Raw genomic sequence first — 20,673 nt, 5'->3', positions numbered from 1 at the left:
AAGCTAAGCAACTCAGTGAGGCCCTGTCTTAAAATATAAAATAGGGCTGGGGATGTGGCTCAGTGGTTGACTGCTCCTGAGTTCAATCCCTGGTGCCCCCCCCAAAATGTTTGGCCTTGGTACTCAAAATTGATCATTATACATCGTACGTTCAAAATATCACACAGTATCTCCTAAATATGTTACCATTAAAAAATTGGCTTAGATCAGTACCCATAGATGGGTTTTCACTAAGAAATGACCTCAGAAGCATTCCACTTATTAAAGTTAGTTTATTAGGTACAAAGAAATGAATCTGCAGAGGAAGGCATCAATAAATATAAAATACAGGTGAAACAGGGGGAGAGTCACAGACAACAGGGTCAGTGAGGATGTGGGAGGTGGCAGGGACGCCTCTCTGATGAGTCCACGGTCAAGGGGCTCAGCCTGTACACTGCTCAAGCTTGGAGGGTGCGCGTTCAGTGACAGGTCTTGAGGACACACGTGGTGCCGGATTCCTGAGGTTGCTCCCTATTTGCCATTTTTTGGTTTCTGCTCCTTCCTTCCCTCTGTTCTTGAATGGTTTTATTATAAATTTTCTATCCCAGCAGGACTTATGAATGCCTCACCAGGGCCGGCAGTCCACTCCAAAGTGGAACTGTCTGTGTCTAGGGCCTTCTCCATTATGCAAATTAAAGCTCTTGTAAATATTTTATGCAACCAGAGGGAAGGCAGAGTGGATACTGTCCCCCAAATGAAATCTGGACTTCTTGGAAAACTTCCAGAACCAATACAAGAAATCAATAATGCAAAAGGCCTGCGAAAGCTTCTTTCTCACTGATTTTAGCTGTTACGATTTGGCCTGAGTCGTGCCCCAGAGATGCATACTTGACGCTGACTCAGTTTCTCCCATCTGGAATGAGCAAGCACACACCGATGCAGGACACCAGCTTGATGGGCTCCAGACCACAGCGAGGGGTCTGCAGTCAAGTTGGCCAAACCCAGCTCACTGTGGCTCACTGTCCCGCATCCTCAAGGTTCAAGGGCATGAGTGGGTTGTTCCAAAGCAAACTTGTTTTCTGCTATCCTCCTCTTCTCCCTCTCCGATTTCCTCAGGGATCTCAGTCTGTTTCCTCCTAGTCTCTCTCCTTTATCCGTGTCAGCGTTCCCTGTCCACTTCCATGCCCTGGCTGGCTCAAGGAAAAGGTGAGGGGCAGCTCCAGCCCAGCTGGACTCTGCATCATCAGGGAGCTGAATGTCCACCCGCCCCCAGGTGCCCAGCCCAGGGGAAGGGGAAGCTGTGGGCCTGTGACATCTTCCCTCAGTTGGGAAGGGGGCTGGGTGTGGCCTATGGGTGGTTCCCAGATTCTCAGGGTGGGGCTGTGGCCAGGTATTTGAGGCATATATTTCTTCAGACATTTTGTTCTACACATTTCTCATATTTTCCATGGAAATCTTTGCAACCTCTTTGGGAGGTTGGGAGACCTCTGGGATAGAATTAGCTGTTCATGATAATCAGAATTAGTGTATGTTTTTTCCTAAAGGAAAAAAAATACCAAAATCTCATAAAGGTGACCTCACCTGGACTACCAGGACGGGGCTGGGAACTTGGAGGGACAAGAGGGAAGTGACGGAGACATGGGCACTAGGAGCACTGTAAACAGTAAGAGCATTGGCTACTTGTAGGATAATTCAGTTACAAAAGGGCCCTGTGGAAGGCACTGGAGGGGCTGAGCCCACTCCTGCCTTTACACTGCAGTATATTTACATTAGGCAGCAAAAAGACATCCCTGTACTGCAAAATGGAAGTGAGATGTGACATCTCACTCCCCGGAGGCTGCGCGGCACCGTCGGGGTATGGGCACACACTACTTCCTCTGAGCTGCATCGTTTATAAGGCATTATTTGGTTTGATTTTGCAGTTGGTGCAATGAGAGTATAAAGTCATGCCAATAAGAAGCTTTTGTGACTACTTAGGACTTTGTGACCACCTACAAACTAAGGACGCTCTAAAAATGGTTCAGAATCTAGGAAGGGCCAGCCCATAAGCATATTTACAGTCACAGGATAGACACAATGGAGTGGGGCAGGGCTCTGTCTGTATAGACAATGCCAAGATACATTTTAAATAATGGAGAAACAGTGGTTGTCTTTAAAAATATTACTGAAATAACTCAAAGTGGACTAAAATGTTGCTTTAAAGCCCGTGCAAACCACGTATTTACAATAAATAAGCGCTCCTTTCAGAGCCTGTATGTCGACTGAATACAGCTTGAGTATGGTGGGGCCTGACACGTTCATCCTGTGACATGGAACCCCTGGACCTTGGCTTCATCCGTCTTCTCACCGGAGTGTCTTTAGAGATAACTGTGGAAACATGACAGAAGATTACCAGGTGGGGTTAGAAGACTCACTGCACTCAAGGGTGGGAAACACAGCTTTTCCTCATTCACATAGGACCACCAAGGCTGGGAAGATGGTCCCATCATGTATAAGGAGAGGTTTTTTAACCCAAGGAGTCATGGTGGCAAACCAGATGGGGCATGAAGTTTATGTGTGGCAACCTAAAATTCTGACCTACGAGCATTTAGAAGAGACCAAGAACCAGCAGTTGACCGTGCAGGAAGTTCAGGAAAAACCAAGAACATGCTGGAGATACCAGGTCAGGGCAAGGGAAAAGGGAGAAAGGAAGTCAGACCCTCAGACTTCCAGCCCAACATCCATGAGGGAGAGAGCACTCCCCGGGCACTGTGTGCTGGCCAGAGCCCACTGGTTTCTCTGGGCGCTGCTTTGTGTCTCACTGCAGTGAAAATGATTGAAGATGATCTCCAGAGATCTCGGGGGGGATGTCCAAAGAGACTTTTAATCCATCCTTGACTGGACGGGCAGAGACAAAAAGCATCAGTCTGGGGTGATTTAGGTTTGTGCCTGTCATGAGGCTGGAGACCTGATCCTGCATAATGTCCCATCTAGCCTTGCCCTGTTGACGGTGAGGAAGGCTCTTCTAACACACCAGGAAGAGCAGTGATATATATATAGTGTTAGGAGCACCAGAGGAAGCTCAGAAGGTCTGGGCATGTGACCTTCGACAAACCCATCAGCCTCTGGAACCTAGTTTTCTGTTTTGTATAAATGACATTGGGGCTGGGAGTGTAGTTCAGTGGTCAGGCACTTGCTTAGCATATGTGAGTCCCTGGGTTTAATCCCCAGCACTGAAAAACAAAATGGCATTAGAAGTTTCTCTCCAGTTTGATCACAGGGTGATTAAAAGGATCAAATGAGATAACATATACAAACCAACTAAAAACTGTAAAGAGCCATATAAATATATGAGACTATAATTATGATGATGATTCTATTTTGCTGATCACAAGAGCAATACATTCCTTGTAGAAATTACGGAAGTATACAAGGAAGAAAGTAAAAAGCAGTGATCATCTTCTACGGGCAGTGTCTACACTGGACCATTTTGCAGGGCTGCATGGAATGTGCAGGAAGGTGATCTGAGACGGAAGGCATGAGATTCCTGGAAGCCAGAGATATGGGGCAGGCGAGGGAGAACAGACTCCCTCAGCTTTTGTTATATGTGAATGTCTTAATTTCTTCCTCACTTCTAAAGGACAGTTTTGCCAAATATAGGATTCTTGGTTGACAGTTTTTTTTCTTTTTAATACTTTCAATATATTAGCTTACCACCTTGTCCTCTCCAAAGTTCTGATGAGAAATCTGCCAGTAACCTTCCTGAGGATACCTGGTATGTGACAAATCGATTCTCTTATTGCTTTTGAGATCCCCTGTTCTTCAGAAGTTTTATTATAGTGTGCCTTGATGTTAGTCTCTTTGTGTTCATCTTACTTAGAGTTTACTGAGCTTTTTGGACGTTTTTATTCATGCCTCTAATCAAATTTGTGAAGTTTCAGCTGTTATTTCTTTAAACATTCTTTCTATGCCCCTCTCGTCTCCCTGAAAACACCCGATGGTGTCCCATAGCTCTGTTCACTTTTCTTCAGACTTAATAATTTTGACTCTCCTTTCTTCTAGTTCACTGAATCTGTTTTTCTGCTGACTCAAGTCTGCCTTTCATTTCTCTAGTGAATTTTTCATTTCAGTTGTATTTTTCAGCTTCAGAATTTCTATGTTTTCTTTCTTTTTACTGATATTTCCATTTTGTTCACACATCATTTGCTTGAATTTATCCACATTTTCCTTTACTTTTTTGAGCAACTTTAAGACAGTTGCCTTTTGGGCTGGGACTATAGCTCAGTTGGTAGAGCACTTGCGTAGTATGTATGAGGCCCTGGGTTCGATCCTCAGCACCACATAAAAGTAAAATAAAGGTATTGTGTCCAGCTACTATTAAAAAAAACAGAGTTGCCATTAACTTATTTATTTACTTACTTTCTGTAGGGGGGATTGAATCTAGGGGCATTTTACCACTGAGCTACATCCCCAACCCTTTTTAAAATTTTTTGTTTTGAGACAGGTTCTCACTAAGCTGCTTAGAGCATCACTAAGTTGCTGAGGCTGGCTTCGAACTTGCTATCCTCCCATCTTAGCCTCCCAAGTTGTTGGGATTACAGGGATGTGCCACCATGCCCAGCATGAACATTTTTAAGACTGCTGTTTTAAACTCTTTGTCTAATAGATCTGCCATCAACCCTTTTTCAAAGATACTTTTGTTGTTGTTGCTGAATGGTCTTCACTCTTCTACTTCTTTGTGTAATTTGTGATTTTCTTTTTTGTTGTTGGGAATGATATCTGAATCAAACAATGCCATAACACTAGAAAGCAGATCCTCTTCCTCCCCAGAATTTTCTAGAAGTATTTGTTATCATTTTTAATTTTATTCTATTTTTATCTTATTTTTTGTATGTTATCTCTGTGCCAAGAATCAGCTTGAGGTGTAAATTTAAGGTCTTCTCAGGTCTTTCTGGAGCCTATGCCTTTTCCCTTAAACATACGTGGTTACTTCCTAATTTCCCCTACATATGAAGTTGCTTTCAAACAGCTTGCTGTTTGGCTTCCAAAAGTAGAAACAGTAAAATGAAGGGAAGAAAAAAAATTCTCCTGGAGGTTGCTTCAGCCAGAAGGAGAGAGACCTGCAGTGGTGGGAAGAGGTGCAGGGGGATGCCACCTCTTTACCTGCACCCACGTTATCAGAAACAGCAGTGGGCAATTAAAGCCCAGATCCCCAACGTGTGGAGGATGGGGGTATTTTTTTTCCTTTGCCCTTCTTGGCTCCCCCAAACTGGGTGCAAGTTACTCCAAGAACACATGCATAGCTGCCTGCCATGGGGCTGGCTGGGGTGGGGAATGCTCAGCAGCTACTATTACAAGCTGAAATCGCCTAAAATCAATTCTGACTTATTCTCCAAGCATCCCCTGGACCTTGCAAGCCTTCAATAGACCCCAGAGTTCTACACAGAGTTCCACTCCAAATCCACCAGATGGGTTTTGCCAGTGCAATTGTTGTTCAGGTGGGGAGACAGATTTCTGGTGTGTCTTATCCGATCATCCTCTCAGAATCCTCTCCACCTCGTGACAATTCTGTGTATATTCTTCCTCTCTTCTTTCTTTTTTATGTGCATATGCTTCTTTAACTACAGTTGTACACCTGTTTTGAACCTGTCATCTGAGAATGGACATTGCAATTCTTGGGTTAGCTGAGGTTAAAAAAGGGAAATGCTGTTTGCCAGAGGAAGTACCTACCACCTGTCCCAGGGACTACCTTGGCTTTTGGGAACTGAGGCCCTTCCTTCTTTGGGTCACTTTCCTTCACATTCCCTCCCTCTGCGGGATGGCCACCAGTGTTCCAGCAAGCCAGCCTGTTGTCTGTCACACAGAACCCTGAAACAGGACGAGGCCAGAGTAGGCCTGTACATGTTTTCAAAGAAACAAAGGACTTTTAAACGTGAGACTCCATTGTGTACAGTGGGAGATGTCACCTCTGCCCAGGTTAGGAGACACTTCTAGTTGCATGGGGTGAGAGCAAGGGCATTTCTTCCAAGACTGTCTTGGCACAAAAGCACCCGTGTGGTCTCCCTCTTGGCCTTGTCAATTTCCTATAGCCAAAGGACTTGGCTTGTGAGGCAATCTGGCCAAAATCAATTATAATATCGATGGAGGAAAAAGCTTTAAGGGTGCCAAAAGGAGCCACGTATTCTACAGGTGAGAGAGAACACTGAATTAGATTTTATAAATGCCACAGGGTTTTTCTCACAGGCTTCTCAAACTATGCTACTCAGGGAAGAATGGGCAGGGACTGGGGTGATGACAGCAGAATGAGTCCACAGGGGGTTCTGAGTGGCTCAACTTGCTTCTGCATGTGGTAGTGATTCTGGGGGCCCCTTCCATGCTTCAGCTCTTGAATTCTAAGTGTTCCATTCTGGCTTGAAACAAAGCCATGCCAAAATGGCTTTCCACGAAGAAAACGAGTGTGAGGAAGGCTGCCCAGCCGTTGAGCCTTTCCGTGCTCCCCAGGAGAATCTCCCTGAGGGCTATGTTACCTGAGCATTTCTGCCTTTGATGTCATCCGAGCTCTGTCCAGCTGCCTCGGTCTGGAGCCAGGGACCAGGTGTGCGGCCTGAGAGAAACAAGGAAGATTTCATCATTGATTGGACTGGGGAGGGCTGGGCCCACTCCACCAAGAAACCGGCTCAGCCAGCACTTCCACACCAGAAAGGAACCCAGGGCAAGGTGATCCTGGAAACCTGAGACCACTGGGCTCCTGGCCCTGGACTGTGCTTCCGCCCCACCCTCAAAGCCACAGACCACAGACACAGGGTCCTCATGTCCATGCTGCAAGGACAGCATCTAGAGAGGCCCATCATCTTCAAACTTGTTAGCGCTTCCTGACTCGTGGCTTACCACAACCTTCAGCTCTACCCATCTACAGTGTACCAGGCACCATGCCAGAGTCAGTTAGACTCAAAGCCCCCAGGACAGTCCAGGTTGCTGTGCTACTTAAAAAACAGCATGTAATAAAGAAACAACAATCACAAATTATTTATGATATCGAAAAACTGATAATAACCTGTGTTCAACCAAAGGTTCTAGGTAATCTAGAGTTCAGTATCATATAATGGAGTACGAAGCAGCTGTCTTTTTACAAAGTCTTGGTTTGGAGGAACTAAATTGTATAAAATAGAACAGTCTCGATTATTTTTAAAATTCACTAAAAACACAATTAATAAATGGAAATGTTTCCTCTTGAGTAGAATTATTATTTTTTAAAATTCCTGTGAATAAATACTTCTGAAGGTTTTCTACCATGAGCATATATTAACCATTGGGACAACTTTGTATGGTACAGTTTTAAAAATGAACTATCACTCAGAAGGGTCTCTGAAACTTAACAAAACATTAATAAATGGGTACTGTAACTTTCATTAAAACATTTTTTTAAATTAATGAGTGCACTGGGTCTAGAATAAAGATATTTTGGAGCAAATGATGCAGGGAATCTCGGATTTTTGAGCCAATTTGAGTAAAAGTAAAAAGGCACTGACAGCCCCTGAACTGATACCCCGTGAGAAGACAGCCTTGGGAATGACTATTTTTAAATTTCAGAAACTCCTGTCTACTACAGAAAAATCTTCTAGGTCTGGGTTTCACAATCCAGGCTTTATTAACATTTTGGTCTCTACGATTCTTTGTGGTGAGGCCGTCCTCTGTGCTGTAGGACATTTAACAGCAGAACTGGTCTCTCTGTTACTAGGTGCCAGTCACACCCTGCCCCAGGCCCATGCCCAATTGTAAACTCAAACCTGACTCTATACATGGCTGACTGGTCCCTGGGGGCCAACATGTCCCCATTTGAAGACCATTAGGTAAAAAAACAGGCTTCCCCAGGTAAACAGTTCTCCCTAGTTTTGATACAGATGCCTGGAAACAAGAGCAAAGAGGTTAAAGGAGAATCAGTGAGTTCTCCATAAAATAGAAAAGACAACTCCGGCCTTAGTGCAAGAGAAATTTCACTGGTGCCAGAAGTGAGTGGTGGGGACATTGTCAGGGTTAGACAGAGTGCTTTGGATTTAAAAATGGCTTTGAAGGGATTTCCCCTTATAAAATGTCAGTAGAATCTTCTGGAATTCTTCAAGTGGGGCCGTTCTGCGGAAACTGTCCATCACACCAGCTATTCCCCATGGAAAGGTATTTCATATTCATCCAAACTACAGTTTTCAAACTTTCGGTACTAGAGCTCAGAGTAAGAAATCTTTTTACATCTCTTCCCCGTCTCCATCCAGCCCCTACTGCACTGGCAGAGCCCACGGAGTGAACGTTGCTGCCTTTGCTGCAATCTCCTGCAAACCGAGGGCTCTGCTTCCCTGCTAATGCAGCTGTGGCCCTGAGGAACACTGGGAGCAGCAGTCGTGGTGCACACTCCTCTGCACTGTGAGGTTGAAAGAGGAATGTCTGTGCCAGGGATGAAGGAGCAGGACCCAGGGCCAAGCTGGCTTTCAGCCTTTTTTTTCCTTCAAAGCTCGCCTTGTATCTTTCTCCAGCCAAAGCCACATTTTCATATTAGCGGGAAAAAAATTCATTCTGTAACCAAGTGACATGAGAATAGATATGTAGGACTTGGAGAGGGTCCAGAAAGGATTTAGAAACTTGGCTGGCCATTAAGGCAGGGCCCCCTGGAGATTCTTCTACCAGCCTTGGAGTGCAATTCCTGGGAGCTGGGAAGGTGGGCTCGGGAAAGGCAGACTCGTGTGAGGAGCAGACCTAACCATCAGTGCAGGGCCAACGGTGTGCCTAACCTCAGTCCACCGTGGCAGGAAAGTGAGGAGGTAGCGTGCCGAGATGCAAAGATCACTCTGGACGTGGAGCAGAGATCTGAACTAGCCCTGACCACAGGCAGCAGAGGCAGGCCTCTGTACTCTGCCTTGGTTTCTCCAGCTGTACATGAAGCCAGATGGCACCAAAGGGCCTTTTTGTCATCTCTAAGTGAAGGGAATAACAGGTTCCATTGGATCTAAACCTTCCATCTGGCCTTTTCTCTCCTTCCCTACTGTCACTGCTATCACAGAACTGATGGGCCCAGGAGACTCATCATCCCTTTGAGCACATCTCCTCTGGACTAAGCCCAAGCTAAGAGAGGTCACCCTACATGCCACATGCCTCCCTTCCTGCACAGGTAGATGGACCTGTGGGTGGGCTAATCTTCTTCTCTTCTCCCAATAATTTGCAAATCTAAAAGTTTCAATGATTACTGAAAGCAGTATTCATTTATCAAAAGAATTTAGACAACACAGACAAGCACTGAGTGACAATCACTTCATATTTTGGTGTATTTCTATTCTCTTCCTCTGTTTGATCAAATTCTCTTTTTCTCCATCAACACACAAGTTAATTTTATTTATTTATTTTAAAATTTAAATCATAAGCAGGACGCAGAGCCATACAACGGTAATCCCAGTAGTTCGGGAGGCTGAGGCAGGAGGATGCCAAGTTCAAAGCCACAGCAATTTAGTGAGGCCCTAAGCAACTCAGTGAGACCCTGTCTCAAAATTAAAAAAAAAAAAAAAAAAGGGCTGGGGATGTGGCTCAGTGGTTAAGCATCCTTGGGTTTAATCCTGTAATAACAACAACAACAAAAAAATAGATTGTATTTATTTTTTGTATACTTTTTTGGTATTATTTTATTCAACAAGATGGTGTTGATGTTTTCCCAATGTGCTAAATATTCGGCAACGTTGTTTTAATGTTTTCCTGTTGTTCCATCTTGTGGCTCTGCTTTAATTTTTTAAACTCCACTGATGGAGATTTGTGATATTTCCAAATTTTTTATTCTGTAAATAGTCGAGCAATGTATACATGAGTGAGCCTTTTTATTCAACAAGTATTTACTGAGTGCATGCCTGACTCCATTCTGAGAGCTGGAGATGGGCCAGTGCATAAAATTGGTGCCTTCTCTGCCATGCAGGTCTTACCCTGTATGGGGGAAGACAGACAAGGGGCAGGTAAACACATCACATGTCAGCAGGGGATAAATACCTTGAAGACTATTAAAAAACAGTGTGAAGAGAATAAAAAGTGATGAGCCAGAGAGACCTACTATTTTACATCAGTCAAGGATTGTCTGATAAGGTACTGCTGTGGACTGAATTGTGTCCCCCCTTCTCAAATTCACATGTGGAGATCTCAATACCAGTGTGATGGTATTGGCAGATGTGCTTTTGGGAGGTGATCAGGGTTAGATGAGGTCATGTGGGTGGGCCCCCTGATGGGATTAGTGCCCTCATACTAGAAAGTGGTTCTTCCTCTCTGCCATGTGAGTTCAGCGAGAAGGTGGCTCTCTGGAAACCGAATCAGCCAGCACCTAATCTTTTCAGCTTCTCGACTGTGAGAAAATATACGTCTGTTAAGCCAGCCAGTCTACGGTATTTTGTTTTGGCAGCCCGAGCTGATAGACAGGTACCATTTGATCCACAGGAAGTAGAGAATGAGTCTGTGGCTATCTGAGGAAAATGTCTCATACATAAGGAAAAGCAGATGCTAAGAACCCAGAGGCAGAATTGTGCTTTGAATGTTCTAGAAATTGAGGTGGTGTTAGAGCAAAGTAAGGTGGGAGGAGAGTGGTTCAAGAGGAGAGGGACAGTTCATGTAGGCCTTATGAACCATGATAAAAACTTTTCATTGACTTGGAGCAAGATGAGAATTTACTGGAGGCTCTGAGGCAGAGGGCAGCTTGATTGGGCTTGGGCTTTAGACACATCACTTGTGCTACATTGGGAGGCAGGGAAGCCTGTTAGCAGGTTCCTGAGGTAATTTGGGAAAGAAATGCAAGAAGAGGTAAGAGAGATCAGATTCTAGATGCATTTCACTGGAAGATGCCCTAGAGTTTACTGCTAAGTTGAATGTGGGAGAAGAGAAAGAAGTTGAAGATGATTCTGAGGTTTTGGTATTTAAAAAAAAAATGGAGGAGCCATCAGAATTCAGTGGAAGTAGAAAGGAGAGGGAGAGATGTTGGGAAATCTTAAGTGGGAGAAGAGCTTTGGAAGACGGGGTTGTATACTACCCTGATGCTTCTGAACATGGGATTTGGCAAGGGGGAGGTCCACTGGTGGCCTTGATTGCAGCTCTTGCCACAGCAGGGAGGGGAGAAGGACTGGGAGGACTCAGCAGGAGAGAGAACAGGAGGAGAGGAAGTGACACAGGGAGACAGTGCTGGCTCAAAGAGGAGCAGAGAAGGCTCAGGGACAGAGTAGATCAAGGGACAGATTTTGTAGACATCAAAGCACCTTCGCAGGTTTAGAGAAATAAAGAAATGCCCAGGAAAGGCAGAAGTTGTGGTGAAGGAGTAGGAGGCTGGAAGACAGTTTATGAAGGGCTGTGGTTGACAGTAACTATCAGGAGTAGCCGAGAAAAGCTCGCTGGGGCAGAGGGTCCTGCCCAACTGCCCACTACAAAGGCAGAAATAATTACTCTCCCCCTGAGGTGTGCTTTTTCTACGGATTCTCTCAGCTTTGGAACATCTCATCCTTTTTAATTTCTGAGACATGATCCACCCAATACTGCTAAAGTCATTGCAGTGCCTAGCGGAGAAGTTGCACAGTTCCTGGAAATAATGGTGGCCAAGTTTTACTTTAAACATAAAATAATTCTTTTCAAAGAGGAGTTGGACTTCAATGAGATACCACTTTGCACTCACTAGACTGTCTACTATGAAATGAAATTAAAATTTAAAACTTAAAATCAGGGTTGATAAGGATGGAGAAAAACTAGAACCCCCTTATGTGCTTTTTGTGAAAATGTAAAATAATGGAGCTGCTATGGGAACTGGTATGGAGGTTCCTCAACCAATTAAAAATAGAAATTACCATACAACCCAGCCATTCTACTTTGAGATATATACCCCAGAAGAGTTTGAAATCAGGTGTTGGGAGCTGCCTCATAGGAGCTGAGCGCCCCCTAGCTTTGACTGATGGGAATATAGAGATGTGGCAAGCCAGCCATGGGCTGTGTGTGTGTGAGCTGTGAGCATTTTCAACACACAAGCGGACTGGACTGACGATGCAGCTCTGTCTGGGCTGTGCACGGATGTGTCCCTTTCGCTTGTTCTGCCTTTGATCATTACACAGCACATGAGATGGGTATGGCCTTCCAAGATGTCAGTCAACCTGCTGACCTGGGAGACATCTCGAAGCTAGATTAAGCCCCCTGAAACCTGACTGCTTGCTTCATTTGAATGGCTTTTCCCTAATAAAACTGGGTTTGAGGTGTGCTCTTTCTCTTTCTTGCCTGCCTTGCCTCCTTTGTGGGAGCTAGATCAGAAGAGCTGTCATAAAACCCAAAGAAAAAGGTATTTCTGTGTCATTATTTCATGCCAGCCCAGTTCACGTGGAGTGACCCTGAGTGGTTTAATTGTGTGCCGTGACAATCAGAGTCTTAAGGAGACATTTGTATACCTCTGTTCATAGCAGCAAATATTTTTAAAAGCTGAAATGTGGCAGAACCTAATCAGCCAGTGAATAGATAAATAAAATGTGGTATTTGTGTATGTGTGTGTGTGTGTGTGTGTGTATACATACATATATAATGGAATATTATTCTGCCTTAAAAAGGAAGGACATTCTGACATAAATTACATGGATGAACTTTGAGGACATCATGCTAAGTGAAATCAGCCTGTAACAAAAAGCAAATAGGGGGCTGGGGTTGTGGCTCAGTGGCAGAGCGCTCATTTAGCACATGTGAGGCCCTGGGTTTGATCCTCAGCACCACATACAAATAAATAAATAAAGATATTGTGTCCAACTAAAAAATAAATATTTTTTTAAAGAGCAAATAGTGTATGATTCTACTTATTGGAAGTACTTAGAGTACTCAAAATCATAGAGACAGAAAGTAGAATGGAGTTATTAATCCATGGGTGTAGAGTTTCAGTTTTACAAGATGAAAAGTACTCTGGAGTTTGGAACACTTTCATCACCCCAAAAAGGAAACTCCATACCCATTAGCAGTCACTCCCCATTTTCCAAACCCTCAGCCCCTGGAATGCCTATTCTAACTTTCTGACTCTATGGATTTGCCTATTTTGGACATTTCATATAAATGGGACCCTACAATCATGTTGTCCTGTTTGGTTTCTTTAACTTAGCATGTTTTCAAGCATCATTCATGCCCTAGCATGTCTCAGTACTTCATTCATTTTTATTGCTGAATCATATCTCATTACAGGATGATCATTGTCTATGAATTTATCAGTCATTTCTACTTTTTGGTGATTGTGAATTATGCTGCTATGAATGTTTCTGAACAGCATTCATAGTGTAGTGCTTTGTTTGAAGACTAGCTTAAAATTCTTTTGTTCTATACCCTGGAGGGAATTGATGGGTCGTGCAATAGGTTGGATCTTGAAAGTCCCCCAAAGGCCCATGTCTTCAAGGCTTGGTCCTCGGCCTGTGGCGCTCTTGTGGTTTGGTGGAGACCTTTAAAGGGTGGAATCTAGTGGGAAGTCTTAGGTCATGGGGGTGTGCCCTTAAAGGGGACTATTGACCCTAGTGTCTTTCTCTCTTTTGATCCCTGGCTGCCCCAAGCTTTGCTCCACCATCTGCATAAGATACTGCCTTACCACAAACCCAAAAGCACTGGGCCAGTCGACCATGGACTGAAACCTCTGAAACTGTAAGCCAAATAATCTTTTCTGTCTTCAATTGATTATCTTGATTATTGTATTACAGTAAAGGAAGAGTGACTAACACAGGTCATATGTTTTATATTTAAATCATTGAAGAACCTAATGCATCACTAAAATATTTAAATAACTAGACAAAATCATCTTACCAATGGGAAAAAAAAATAGCCATTAACTGCAGAGCAGAGACAGCGAAAAGCTGTCAGTTCCATTGGAAAAGCTAAATATTAGGGCATTTGTGTATTCGGGTATGTGTGTACTTTAGCATGCATGCTCTGTAGAAGGAAGGGGAGAGAAAACAAGCAGGATGAGACAGAGTGAGCACTGCCACCCCTGAGCATGAGAACCCACGTGTCTCACAGAAACAACAATGACTCCTGGACCGTGAAGGCTCCAATGTCTTGGGGAACCAGTTCAATAGAGAGGAGAGGAAAACTGCACGGAGAAATGTGCAGTTAACATCATTAACAAGGCTCTCCCCTGTGATTCACAAGGATGGCAAGAATATGCTCGTTTAATTTTGAGGGAATCTCCCGAAGTATTTCATGTCCACTGATGCCACGTCAATCGAAAATAGTCACCTTATTTTTGAAATTGCAATTTCCCTTTGTCATCTGTAAGATGTCAGTTCATTTAGCAGACATTTTTTTTTCTGTTCCTTTCTGAGCAGCAGGGGATTACTTTTGAGGTGGGCACTGATGCAAACATTTCTCTTGCGATGAGGCATAGAGCACAGACTGCCAGCTGTGCCCTCCCTGCTGGGCAGGCTGAGTGGGGCTGAGGACTGTAGCTCTCCAATTCTCAGGCACCATGGGCAGTATGAAGTCTGCCACTGCTGACTTCCTAAGTCATGCCCAATGAGAACGGGGACCCCTAAGTCTTCATACTGATATCTTATTTCACAAGATTATTGTGCTTATTTCATGAGATGAGAAAAGGGTGTTATTTACTGACACTCCCCAACTTGTCACCTATGACAGCCTGTGTAGCCTTATGCCTAAAGTACCACGGGGGACTTATGGTTCCTAAATGCACCATGCTATCATGTTCTCTCCTGGGCATGTGCAAACATTGCCCTCTCTCTAGGCCACTGTGACCCCACCTTTTACTCCTTCCCCTCAATGCCCCTAACACTCCAGTCATTAAGACACTGTCATGTGTGGTGGCTAACTTCTCACTCATTTCTCAGGAGTGTGCATGGCAGAGGTGGTGTGGGGACCTTACTTCTTACTCTGCAGCCTCTGGTGCCTGCAGGGTGCCTGCTGTGCAAGGGCAGTGTGCACACATTTGCTGAACTGAGCAGGAACGTGAGACCCGTGCAGCACCTGCCTCCTCCAACTGTTGGCTCTTCAGTCTTTTTAACACCTAAAGAGATGTGATTTCTCCCCCATCCGCCTTTATAACAATCCACTCCCTTTCTCTCAAGTCAGAAAAATGGTATTTACCTGTGATTAAAAGAGGACACAAGGCCCCTCTCTCTGACAGGCAGTCCCACAGCCAGAAGAGGGAACTCTGTCCAGGCTGGTGCTGAGAGCCCTCTGCCCTGACCAGAGCAGGCTGGAGCACCTCTGCTCCTCTGCAGAAGGGACCTCACCAAGGCCCCTCTGAGAGGACAGGGCCACTGAACTTGGTCCCCAATTCCTGGTCTCAAGCTAGCCCTGGACTCTGATGACTTTTCATTAGGGTGCTCAGGTGAGTGGAACGGGGTCCTTACTTAGGCAATAGGGTATGCCGCAGTCTGGCTGCAGCAAAATATCCGGGGGGGGGGGGGGGGGGCGAATGACTTGTGTACGTTGATACAGCAGGAATGGAAGCCGTTTATTGTAGGACAGGAGTGGTATTTATACATTTTACATAGCTTATCTAATTAGCATAAAATAGATACAGCAGTCAACCAATAAGGAATCTCCACACTTAATGGCTCACTTTTGTTACTTCACAAACCATTCCCTCTGGCATTTTGCCAGGCACCATGCAGACTTGTTTACAGACTCTAACATTTCTCTGGCAAAATAACAGGTGCCATCCTGACTTGTTTATGTACCTTAACAAGGGTAGGCACACATCCAACTCTCACCCCATACTATTCAATCTGCTGCCTCTGACCACCCCTCTTCCAGTCCGGCTGGCTCAGCACTGCACAAGAATTGGCTCAATTTAACAAGTGAGCAGCGACAGTGTTTAACAAGCGAGATGCAACAGTGTGGTCGAACCCCACTCTTCGCTTTTCTCTCGCTTCCCTGCTGTTTCTGCCTCAGTCTCCTCCTCTCTTCTCAGGTCTGAACAGGTGAGCTGTATTAAAGCCTCTCTTGGAGCCTGATCACACTGTTCAATCAGCTGGAGGCCTTCTCCTGGCTGAGTCTCAACCTAGACTGTACACCAGAATCACCTGGCAGCTCTCAAAAATAGTGACATCTGGGTCCCACCCTGGATATTTTGATGAGAGGCAGCATGGAGTTCAGGACTTTTAAAAGCTCCTAGGTCATTCCAGTAGGTAGCCATGGTTGAGAACCATTGGCCTAAGGATATTTTCCATTGCATGATTTGTCAGAATTCTGAATTGGGGAGAATTCTATTTCTTTCCCAGTACAGTCCCTGTATCCCATTTCAGTGTTGTTTGGGAGCGTTTAGCTCCCTAGCCAAAAGTCCCAGGAGGAAAGGGATATGTGGTAAATTTAGGCATCCAAATGTGATGCCAGTTAACCCTGGTGTTGTGCAAAAAACAAAAATAAAAACAAAATCTCCAAATGAACTCTTATGTGCAAGGACAAATACATGTTCTGATTAAATATAAACACACTGTATCCTTGCAGCAGGACAATAAAATCATGATGTCACCCTTCAGGCAGTCTCTGGTCAATCAATGCACACTGAGCACCTACTTTAGGAGTGTCAGGAAAAGCCAGAAGTCTTTTTTTTTTTTTTTTTTGTCAAGGTAATACTTACTTCGGGGGACCTTGCTGGGGTAAATCTTCTGGCATGGTTTGTATTCATCCGGAGGGGGGAAGTCTTCCACAGAATGGAACGTGAATTTAGACTCAAAGTCATCTGCACATGTGGGAAATGGTAAAGTTTAGTTGGGTTACGGCAGGTCCCACGTTGGATCGCTCCAGGAGAACACACGCCACTCTAAGCAAATGCACTGTGTTCTGCTTGCTTGCTCTGTCCAAAGGTGTTGATGGGAGGGCTATTCCCCCCAAGACATCCATCCACCTTTCAAGCTTTACTGCTTGGCTGGGAGGAGGGGAAGTAGAGTGAGATCAACAGTGATTTCCCATCACCCACCAAACTGACTCCAACTAACATCTTAAGGAAGCTCCTTAGGGGGCAGAAGTGAGTTCCTGGGGAGAGAAGAGGAGTGGTCAAGTCTCCCTTTCCTGGGCTGACTCCTGCCTTTTGAGCTGGGTCTTGTGTCTGACCACAGCCCAGCACACAGAAGGGGGGCAGAGGTGTTGCAGTCACATCCAACTCCAGGTGCCTTTAACTTCCTACTTCCATAGTTTTGCTCCAATTGTCCCCCTACCTCGTGGGCCTTCCACCCACTCCTTGCCCTTATCCAAATCACTCTGGTCTCTCTGGCACTCTGGTCTCTCAGATTCCATGGAGAGAGACAGACATACACAGAAAGAGAGAATTCAAATGCTGGTTTTCTTTCTGTTCTCTAATCTGAGTCAGAAGTCTAAGAGTAGGCCCTGAAACTATAGTGAAAGTGGTGAAAGAAACCCTATTTCACAGGCCCTGTAGGCTGTCCTGTATTTGTGTGAGCCCACAGTTCATTGGGAAACAGTAAGCTCTCTCCAGGGGCCAGGGAAAATCACTTCCTCACTGGCACCAGCCCTCCAGGTGTGCATCCTGCTTACCAGTGATGTGCACACTTCCATTCCGCAGCTGACCTCCGGGCTGCTGGGTGGGGGTCCAGGCAGGGTTCTGCTGGCTCTTGCTTGAAAGCTCAGTGGTGGGTGATCTTGCAGGAGGTGCTGGAGGTGGATTTAGCTTTCCCCCACTGGTCCCTTATGGGAAAGATGACAGGGCATTCAGATTTAGGAATGGGGACAGTGATGTTATAACTTTATGTGAGAGATTAGATGTTTAGATCTCTGGATATAATATGATATAGTGATTAAAAGGGCAACTGCTTGAGCCAAACTGAGATTGAATCACAATTCTCTCATTGGGACAAATAATAGGTTCTTTGTGCCTCAGTTTTCTTATCTGTAAAATGAGAATACTAGGACACATACCTCCTAGGACTGAGAGGACTAAATGAATTGATTTCAGTCAAGTGGTATACAATAAGTGCTCCATAGTTGTGAAAATATTAATGATGACCCTCATTATAAGATGGTACAGCCCTCTGGGCATGGTAGGGCATGCCTGTAATCCCAGCGGCTTGAGAGGCTGAGGCAGGAGGATTGTGTGTTCAAAGCCAACCTCAGGAAAAGCAATATGTTAAGCAACTCAGTAAGACCCTGTCTCTAAATAAAATTCAAAATAGGACTGGAGATGTGGCTCAGTGGTTGAGTGCCCCTGAGTTCAATCCCAAGATACTCCCCCACAAAAGAAAGATGGTACAGCCCAAGGAATGGCCCCACTACAGAGTGGTAGGAACAGCAAAGGTAGCTGCTAGGTGAGGGCCCAGAGGGAGGCCAGAAGAATGGGTTGTAGGGGCATGTTCCTACCCTCAAATTCTGCTCCCACTGGGCTCTGCCCTCACCAGCTCTTCTGCATTGCAATCTGCTTATTCTCCTTCAGGACCAACCTGGATCCTTCCCGACCACCAAGGCCCAACTCAAATCCAACCTACACCCTCAAGCTTTCCCTGGTCACATGTGCTAGTCTGTGGGACCCTTGGCAGTCTACAGCCCAGTGTCCTGGCTCCTCATTACAGGTACCCCACTGCTGCTTATTTCCCCAATGACATTGCCACCATCACTTTGCCAGTACACCACCGTTCCCTGTGCTAGTTGCTTACAATTACAACTTCTTTCCCTTTTCCCAAGTTGAGCTGAAGTAGAAGTTACCCCCATTTTATAAGTGAAATCAAGTTCACGTCCAAAGACACCAAGGGAGAGGCCAGGCAAGCCTTCTGGAGCAGGTGGGGGTTCCAGCAGCAGCAGCAGCAGCAGCAGAGTGGTGCCCTCCGAGCTCCTGCTTTCCCTGCAGGGTCTGCCCAAAGGGACTGTCCCAGGTGTCTTTCTCTTACTCTTCTCTTCCTAGGCACCTAGGAGTTATTTGATCACACAAGGAGACTAAAGGGCTAAAGAGACTGCTGATCCTCCTCTGGATGGGAACTTGCCCCTCCTTGTGGGAAAGGAGAAGGAAGGAAGGAAAAAACAGGCTGCCGCCCCAGCCACGCTCAAGCCCTCGCCACATAGTCACAGCAATGCCCTGTTAAAGGTGCTGTTGTTATTCCTACTTGTCAGAGTTTAAAAAAAAAAATCAAGATAAAACAAACAAACAAACAGACAACAACAACAACAACAAAAAACCCAAGCAACTGGCATCATATTTCACAGGAGTATGCAGGGAACCCAGGATCTGAACTCAAATCTCTCCAAATCCAAGACATGTTTTTCTTTCCACTCCATCATGGACATTTAAAATCACAGATACCAGAGGGGCTCACCACTCTCAATGCTGGGCCTCCTGGTGACCAGTCAGTTGAAAGAAGAATGATTAAAACCTTATCTCTTCTGTTCAACAGTCTTAAAAATATCCTTGCCCTTTGTGCTAGGAATTCTCTCTTAGAAACCTATCCTTTAAAAAATATCCAAAGTAGGGCTGGGGTTATGGCTCAGTGGTAGAGTGCTTGCCTTGCTTGTGTGAACCACTAGGTTTAATCGTCAGCACCACATAAGAAAAAAAATAAATTAATTAAAAAATAAAAAATATCCAAAGTATGGACTAAAATTCTCTATAAAAGTATTTCCTACACTGTTATTCATAATAACAAAAACAGGGAATCAAATATATGTACTCATTATCATTTTAATTTACTTATACATTTTAATAATTTGACAAAACTGCTTTTAATATAGTATCAAATAAAAATAAAAAATTTTAAGTACAAAATGGTATTAAGCATGTAAATGTACATGTATTCAGAAAAAAAATGAAAATGACATCCAAATGACAGTTTTCATCTCTAGGCAATATTATTTCTATTTGCTCCACAATAAGCTGGCATTGTTTTTAATTTAAGTAAATACATTTAAGAAACTTTCTGCATCGAAAGATTTACTGACAGAACAAAAAATATGTGCATGGATATGTGTGTGGGGGAGTTGTATATGTGTTAAGTGAGTATGTACATGGGTGTGTGTATGGAGTATGCATTTATTAGGGTGTTTGTGTGTAAAGCTGAGAGAGTGCGTGTAGTTGTGTTTGAGTTGTGTGTGTGAATGCAGGTGTGTATGGATGTGTGGTGGCACCTTCTGTGTGGAAAGGCGTCAACAGTGCATGAAGTCTACCACCACAGGGACCAGTGAAGTAAGTCATGAGCCATCAACACTCAATTCACAATCCTCTCTGCTCTGTAGGTGAAGAATTACTTTTGCTTTTTGGCTAAAGATACAGGCCCCGTTTTCTCCAGTCAGCTGAGAATCTGCCAAATGGCAGAATGTGAATCCAATCTGCTGAGGGCCAGTGAAGATTCAGGCTGGGAGCCAGACTGGAATAACTCAGGAGAAGACTAAACCAGAGACCTGGGCTGGGAAACAAGCCCCTCCCGAGGAGTAGATCTGGAGATAGAAAGTCCATAGAAAAAACAAAACTCTTCTCTAGAGCTCACTTGCTATTCCCTGTTCCAAGCACAACACATACAAGGCCTCCATCTTTACAACAACCCCAGGAGGTAGAAAGATTGCTGTCCCCATCTTACAGAGAAGGACACACAGACAGCTAGGTGGTTGTCCAGGGTCCCAGCCAGTGGTGGCAAGAGGATCATGGCCAGAATCCCTCCCTTACCTTCTGCAGGATCTGGGACAAGTCTCCCAGTCCCCCTGGCCCTTGGTTTGCGTCTCTAAAATGAAAACTTCCAACAATAAAGTCCCATA

At 44.7% G+C, this 20,673-nt stretch overlaps 1 protein-coding gene across 2 annotated transcripts in view; it reads right to left on the bottom strand.

Moving 5' to 3' along the window:
* Positions 1–289: 289 nt before the first annotated feature.
* The window catches only part of Wipf3 (WAS/WASL interacting protein family member 3), an 87,412-nt gene continuing 67,028 nt past the window's right edge, over positions 290–20,673 (bottom strand). For both annotated transcript variants that reach the window (XM_076863671.2, XM_076863682.2), the window contains exons 6-9: positions 17,479–17,628; positions 16,565–16,666; positions 6,486–6,562; positions 290–2,346 (exon numbers count right to left, since the gene is read on the bottom strand). In XM_076863671.2, coding sequence (XP_076719786.2) covers positions 2,323–2,346; positions 6,486–6,562; positions 16,565–16,666; positions 17,479–17,628 — 353 coding nt within the window. In that variant the 3' untranslated portion in view covers positions 290–2,322. The remainder of the gene's footprint in view (positions 2,347–6,485; positions 6,563–16,564; positions 16,667–17,478; positions 17,629–20,673) is intronic.

This window comes from Callospermophilus lateralis, chromosome 1 (assembly GCF_048772815.1).
Source record: "Callospermophilus lateralis isolate mCalLat2 chromosome 1, mCalLat2.hap1, whole genome shotgun sequence".
NCBI lineage: Eukaryota > Metazoa > Chordata > Mammalia > Rodentia > Sciuridae > Callospermophilus > Callospermophilus lateralis.
Note: the sequence above shows the minus strand (reverse complement) of the source record. Positions and strands in the feature narration are given on the sequence as shown.